Here is an 8,244-nt window from a genome sequence, read left to right on the forward strand (position 1 = left end):
AGCAAAAGTGACACTACTTTGAACAGATTTGGGAAATCAGGTTGTTCCGTAAATATGGCTTGCCATTTTTCTGTGCAATATTATTGATGTAAAAATACTCTGAATTTCGAATAATCGCTTACAAAATTACGATGTTTACTTAAGGCCTTAAATAAAGTATTTTTGCGTACTTTAGGTGTCTTGTAAAGTATAACGTACGCACAGTCGAAATAGAGTACGGGTGGCAACCCTAGTGACGCCCCATTGGGCTCTCCTTGTCTTTAGCTAGCCCCTTATTACACTCGAAAACATTTAATGAATAACCAGAATAAATTGCTATAAAATTTCGCTGAAAGAACAGCATTGAAACATATTTTATTTTTTCTACTTTTTTAACCTACTCTAGATATCTGTATAAATTGAAAGTGTGACTGAATTATGTCATATTTTCAAGAAAATAATCACACTTGCTGAAACAATGGTTTTAAATGGTTTCTATTTGTCGCTAGTGTACTGTAAATAATGAACCAAAAACAAAGAAAAACACTATTGTCTACGGGTGCTACACTAACTGTTCGAGTAATTATTATAGTCAAAAACATCTCGTTACTAACTATAAGCAGGCAAAATAATTGATTTACATGTTCTGTTGTAAGAGCGAGTGTAAAATGGAATTTTTATTGTTTTATAATTGTTCTGTTCATATTATCTTGTACCAAGCACCGAACAAGATTATATCAGAAAACTGTAAATACTCATAAACGGACTAACTTTTATTATGAAGTAAGTGATCAAAATTATTTATTAATAATATTTAAATTTTACAATAAATGTACGTAACTTAAATTCGTATTCTATCAGTCTATAATTGGTCGTTTTTTTATTTATTTTTTCCTTACATTTTACCTGATGCTTTCAGTCATACTATTTTGTGAGGCTAAAAATTTGTGAACTCTTTCTTGATACTCCGAGTGACTTTCTTCTTTGGGCAAATATTCGTTTTCTTTTTTATTCGGAAAATATTTGGAAAACACTCCTCCAAACGGAAAATGATTTAAAATGTCAGGTGGCATCAGTTTTCCTTTACAATTTCCTTTCCGTACGGTACTTATTTGTTTCCGTCCTCCTTGTTTCGAAATGACGATATCATCTGGATAGTCATTGATCATCCCTTTGTAGGCTATTTTCGAAGACAAAATGGACCAGGTGAACTCCAAAACGGAAGCAATGAATACGTTCACAGCTACAACCAATTTTAAACTAGGTGCATGGTGATTTTTGGTAGAAAATGTGTCCATAATATGTAATGCTTCTGATGCCATTGCCATAGTTATAGCTATCGCTATCAGGCACACCGAAGCTGTTAGTGACGAAAATATGGACATGATGAAAAACCATTTGATGTTTTGGTCTATGTACCACCTCTTCCAGGCGAGTAATGCAGTCAAACCTGCAGCTAAAGCTCCCAAACACATTATACAAGGGGCTAAGGTCAAATTAAGTACAGAATCACAGTGTAGATGAGCATTTTCTTCTAGCGATGCGTTTTGGTTATTGGGTTCGGTCATTTTCGATTCTTCTATCCCACTATTGGTAACTTCTTGGTCTTCGATGCTAAGTCTTTGAGATGCTGCAAGGGTTAAGCACGCTAAGAGAAGAGCGGTTAGAGCTAGGGCTAAATGGACTACCCCTAGTCCTAACACTGTGCTTGCAGAATATCTTCTTTCAGAAGGGTAGAGCCAGTTTGGGTCCGGGTTTGTGCGGACCTTGATTTTGTAAACGTTTTCCATGGCAGACGTGGAAAAAGGATAGTTATTGTTATTACTAACGTAGAAAACCTTTTAATTTTTGCACGATTTTTAAGAATACCAAATCGGATCCGTGAATAAGAACTCTTTGCACTGGTAGTGATATTTTCGAAATGTTTTTCATTATTTACTGTCACGATTAAAATAATTGTAGCATGAACACTTGCTGTGGGTAACAATAATAGTTCATTTTTTATTAGGTACTGCCGGTGTTGTCTGTTGTGTTGATAAAAACATTATGGTTCTGCTACATCATGCTAGATTTCATTTTTGTTTCTTGGTAAAGTTCAGGATTTCATAATGTATATACACAGTTCGTTTGGGTCGCTTAATAAGCCAGTGGTTACCTGTAACAGAAACAAAAATTAGGTGTAATAAATGCCACTTTCTCAGTCACTGTAACACGTATATAAAATGTTTAAGAATAATACGGACAGACGGACACGTGTAATTAGCGATATGTATTCAACTAATGTTTCTATACACACACGTCGACCTATTTTATTATGAATGAAATGCATATCTTCCGAAAGTCGCGTATAATGAGTTGGACAAATAGTGGAAGTATATAGTGTACGTATTATAATGTCTTCTACTTTCTATCACCCACATTTTGACATTATATTATGCATGCCTGAATGTACAAACGAAATATTTGGTTAGCATTTAGGTTCTAAACAATAAAATATGAATCAATTCTTATTTATTACTAGATTTTACTAGCGGCTTCATTCGCGTTGATGTCGTATTTCGTGATCATCGACTAACACATAAAACTAATTTTTCTATCCTTCGGGAACAGCATTTTTTCTGGATAAAAAAAGGTACCCTATGTCTTTTTCTGTACCTCTGACAATTCGTCTACCAAATTTTATGATGGTTGATTGAGTATTTAAGTCGTGAAATCGACTACATAAAAGGAATTTCTCAGGATAGAGATGTGCAAAATGGTTTTTTAAAAGTATTTAAATACAAAATGCAAATACTTTTCTGATTTGTTAATTCAAACGTAAAATACAAAATAGATTTTCCTTTTGTATTATAAATGCTAAATGCAAAATACGTATTTTCAAAATAATATTTTCAAATAAACACATTCTTGTAGAAATCATATATAATCAATATTGGAGTTTTTTCTAAACTAATAGTGGTTTTTGTACTACATATATAACCAGCTGGGAAAATTGAGTATGATTTATATCTTTCTGTTTGATATGATTGAGATTGAGATTCTATATTTATGTTTTGGTTTCTTCAGTTCAGTGATAAATAATTCTTCCATATGCTTCCTTATTAGCCTTTGTCACCCATTTTAATTAGAAAAAATACACTCATGCCAAAATGATTTGTATTTTTAATTTTATATTTGAATTTTAAATACAAGTATTTCAAATAAATTACATCTCTGTCTCGGGAACAGTATTTTTTCTGAATAAAAGGTACCCTTTGTGCTTTTCTGTATTCTTGGAAATGTGTGTTCAAAATTTAAAAAATATCAATAATATTGTTAATTTTTATTTTTTTTTACGGTAAGCTAGTAACTAAATAAATAATGATTAGTTGCGACTCGAATCAAAAAATATTATCATTTGTATTTAATCTTTGACAAATGCCATACATCACTGCAATTGGTGTATACAAACCATTAAATTGTAACGATATTACACATTGATAACCACGAAATATTAGTTTTATTATGCAACCGATAAAATCAAGCTCAATCGATAAACAAATTCTTAACCAGAGCTGATTCTAATTCGTTGCCGGTTTCATGGTATCAGATCACCTAAAGAACAAATCGAATATCTCGAATAAAGTGTAAGTATCAATGACTTTGTCTTTTTATAGAAACTATGTGTAGAGATCTGAATAGAACATAAAATACCTAACGTTTCGTTACGAAATATTTTGACAATACAGCTGCTGAATATTGCCTAATATTAATAATATAGTATCGTTGACGAAATATTTTCTTAGAAATGTAGGACAATGGATTTCTTCGATAAATGTTTCGGTGGATTTCGTATACATACGTAAAAAATCGGAGAATCAATAAAATAATAAATTGAAATTTAAGGTATTGGGGGACTTTTTATAAAACTCAGTAAATTATCTAACTAAAATGATCATAATCATTTTTCATCATCATAAGGTCGTCAGTCCTAAAACTTGNAACTTTCACTAAAGATTTTAGTTTTGTATAAAGGCCATAAGACGATAAGCATAGTGAATCGGTCCCAGAGGTATATCTGGATTAGGGTTACTGTCGTCCCGCCACTTTGCATTCATTATGGAGAATAGAATACTCGGAATACTCTTTCTGTAAATGCTGAAGTGGCCGGAACGGACAGCAAAAGTGACACTACCTTTAACAACCTTTTTCGAATTTTTAAATTAACCGTTCGCGAGCATAGAAGTGAGTTCTTTTTATTGAAAGCGACTCGACCCTGCTCTATCCTTTGCTTTATATTCCTACCACTCCTTCCGTCCTGACTTGTCTGGCTTCCTAGATACCTAAAATCAGCCACTTCTTTTAATGTTTCCTCTCCTATATTTATATTCGCTCTTTCCCTACTATTTTTCCCTTGCATACCAGTATTTTTGTTTTACTTTTATTTAATTTCACACAGTACTGTTTTTTCAGTACCGCATCCATTTTATTTAAAGGTATCTCTAACTCCTCCTTGCTAGATGCTAATACTGCTATATCATCTGCAAATTTAAGCATACTAATCTTTTGCCCCTGTATATCTATGCCTACAGTTGTACTGTCTTTCATGATGTTGATCATGATCATTTTTAGAAATTTAATTATGAAATTAGCAATAGAACGTTTAATTTTCACCGCGCCAATACTTTTTAGCACGGGAAATAGCGACATTTTTAGGGCCCGCATTTGGCGCCACTAACGCTAGTAATGTTGGAAACTTGAGAGATTGCAATGAGAGTTCAAAAATAAGGAGTCACTCACAAAATATATGAAGTATTTTTCAACTCATTTAGGATTCTTATCCTTCCTTACTCACACGTATAATTAGTAACGTTTTAATAAAACCCCCTATTAATTATAAGTATCTACAGTTCACTTAGATTGCTCTTAATATCGAAATCACAATAAAATAAAATATTTGGATATGATTATGAAGTTATCCAAAAATGGAGATTTTGCTAGCCGCTTAAAATAATTTTTTGCTCTTATTTCTATGACCATTGTACGTATTTGGTCAAAAGCTGGATTTGAAATAAGCATTACAATAGTAACATTTCATTTAACTTCACTTAAACAATCGGTAAAACTAACATGGATGATGATTTTGTATGCAAATATTCATATTATGTACATATTTTCGAGGTTAAACAAATAATCCGATTAAGCGTTTGTCAAGTTTCACTTCTAAATAAATATATTTATGTATCTGTGCATAGGTATAAGTAACTGTAAAGTATAGGTAAAAACTAAATAGTTCCATCATGTAGTTTTTATTTAGGTATGTAAATACCTTGGTCATCCAGCAAGTGCTAAATTATGTTCAATTTACTCCTTGAAGGATTTTCCGTAATTCACAATAGTAAGTCAAGTAACATAGGGGATTGAAACTTCTCCAAACCCTAAAATTAAATTTCAAAAGTTGCACTTTCGAAAATTAGACGATTTTTTCAAAATAAACTTTTTTTGTTAATTCGTTCATCTAATTCAAAAGCTAAAAACAACTTAGTCGCGTAAAGTACAAGAAGAAAACTTCTTAATACAATATATTTCTCCCTAAAGTAATTATCTAAAACAAACCACTTTGAACTCGCTCAGGTATTAGATAAATTATTCATTTGTTAATAATCTCCGCTATGGGAAATAAATAATTTACATAATAGCACTAATAATTAAACCAAAATATTTTCATCTGCTTATCTCACTAAATCTCACAACTCTAATGGTATGTGTAGATTAAAAATTTCTTTGATAGCAACTAAAAACGAGCCACAGTATTATTTGAATAGCCAGAAAAAATTGATTTCAATATTCCTTGCTGACCCCTACTTTGTAATTTTCGTTTGCAATACTGTGTGATGCACTCTGTTTTTTAGATTGACGCACAACAATATATCAAGTGTTATTAAATAATATAAAATATTTAAATAGAATTGGACTAAATTAAAGTACAGTTCTTCAATATGAAAGTTCATTACAAAATACTCTTCCTTGGACATTTTAAAATCCTTAGCACAATCTTCCCTCATGAGTGCGCCGTTACTATAGACAACAAGGATAATCTGCAATAAATTATTATTTAAAAATACAGACCTTAAAAGATTTTCTAATGTTAACGCTTCAATTATGCTCCAGTGAAATAAGTGTAACAACACTTTCTATTTCACTAAATCGTAACTAAACAGAAGCCGTCAACTTTAGATATCTATCGCAAGGTAATTGTGCATTGTTTGCGGTCTTCCGACCATTTGAACCATGAAAGTTGTTGCATGCCAAAACAAGTGCAATTTTTCGGAGAAATCTAATAACATCCGACGTGGTTCTTGTTTGCTGATTGAGAGCGAAAACTCACGGCTATTACTACGCGTAAGAAAAATTAATTATTTTGAACTATAAAAATTTACTTACGAATATCGATTGTGACTTGCTAATTGACTTTTGTACATTGTGTTCCAATATAAGCAAATAGGGCAAATAGATTACGTAACGCAAAATCCATCAATTTTTGACCTCCCCTTCAATACACCTAAAGGGAGCAGCTTTTTAATATGCTGTCATAATTGAATTTTAAACAAATTCTAAAATAACGAAAACATCGACTCTGTCCCATACTCCACGTAACAAAACCGTGACGCCTAGGGTTGCCACTTTTTCAGGCTTTACATAAAGTATTTCTCAACTAAAAGGTTAAAAAAATAAAGTATTTTATTTTTTGTTTTTAAAAACATATTTTTTGTAACACCTAGCAGCCAGTAACAAATTGCTGTTGCTCTTAAATACATTAATAGCCTCTAAACATGGCAAACAAAGATTTAAGTAAACTAAAAGTTCATTTTTAATTAGTTTTAATGAAGCTTTATTCNAGAGTCTCTCATGTGAGTGCGTTCAGCCAATAAATAATTGTACCGTTATAGGTATTATACATATAATGGTTTTGTATTTTTTACGTTTTACTTGTTGAAAAAATGTAGTTTAATTAATTTTGAATTATTTCCTTTAACATATCATTAAATATAAAGTATTTTTGCGTACTTTAGGTGTCTTGTAAAGTATAACGTACGCACAGTCGAAATAGAGTACGGGTGGCAACCCTAGTGACGCCCCATTGGGCTCTCCTTGTCTTTAGCTAGCCCCTTATTACACTCGAAAACATTTAATGAATAACCAGAATAAATTGCTATAAAATTTCGCTGAAAGAACAGCATTGAAACATATTTTATTTTTTCTACTTTTTTAACCTACTCTAGATATCTGTATAAATTGAAAGTGTGACTGAATTATGTCATATTTTCAAGAAAATAATCACACTTGCTGAAACAATGGTTTTAAATGGTTTCTATTTGTCGCTAGTGTACTGTAAATAATGAACCAAAAACAAAGAAAAACACTATTGTCTACGGGTGCTACACTAACTGTTCGAGTAATTATTATAGTCAAAAACATCTCGTTACTAACTATAAGCAGGCAAAATAATTGATTTACATGTTCTGTTGTAAGAGCGAGTGTAAAATGGAATTTTTATTGTTTTATAATTGTTCTGTTCATATTATCTTGTACCAAGCACCGAACAAGATTATATCAGAAAACTGTAAATACTCATAAACGGACCTTTTACTCTTTACTCTCAATCTACGTAACAAATTTTGGATTAAAAGGTCTTCGATAGTAGGGTGAAAGTTACAGAATTTTGAGCTTTCCTCTTATCATCTATAATAACACTTTTAATCCATCCATGGAGAAAATGGGCAAATACAAACAAACAGTCAAAACTGTAGTAATCATAAGAAATCCATTCCTTGTTTAACTATTTACGCAATTTAATTAAAAATAAAAGTACAAAGGTCCTGTGTGATCAATAATCCTGTAAATTCTGGCTGTAGTAGGCACTACTTAAATACTAGATTGTTTGTTTAAATGCACCTTTGATATGAAATAACATTCAACGGTTGATGTGTGAGATTTAAATATAAAAATGATCAACACTTACAAAAAAATTACCAAGGAATATTAAGAATTGAATGCAAGTCAACATGGCGCGCATCAGTGTCATAATCAGTAAATCTTGAATTAATACAAGCATTTTCAAATACGAGGGTGGATTGATAAGTTTCCGGCCTAACCAAGAGATGACGCCACTAGGCCTACCTTGAGGTGACATTCTATAGTACCATCCTTGGATAGCTTGTAGCTATAGTTTCAGCCCGATCTCCTTGCTAGTGTAGGTTTGACAGCACGCTGAACAAGACGCCT

The 8,244-nt window shown here is 31.8% G+C and overlaps 1 protein-coding gene across 1 annotated transcript in view; it reads right to left on the reverse strand.

Moving 5' to 3' along the window:
* Positions 1 to 752: 752 nt before the first annotated feature.
* Positions 753 to 8,244, reverse strand: part of LOC108738690 — a 22,353-nt gene continuing 14,861 nt past the window's right edge. The window contains exon 2 of the mRNA XM_018472222.2: positions 753 to 2,134. Coding sequence (XP_018327724.1) covers positions 882 to 1,769 — 888 coding nt within the window. The 5' untranslated portion in view covers positions 1,770 to 2,134 and the 3' untranslated portion in view covers positions 753 to 881. The remainder of the gene's footprint in view (positions 2,135 to 8,244) is intronic.

This window comes from Agrilus planipennis, unplaced genomic scaffold (assembly GCF_000699045.2).
Source record: "Agrilus planipennis isolate EAB-ADULT unplaced genomic scaffold, Apla_2.0 scaffold36, whole genome shotgun sequence".
NCBI lineage: Eukaryota > Metazoa > Arthropoda > Insecta > Coleoptera > Buprestidae > Agrilus > Agrilus planipennis.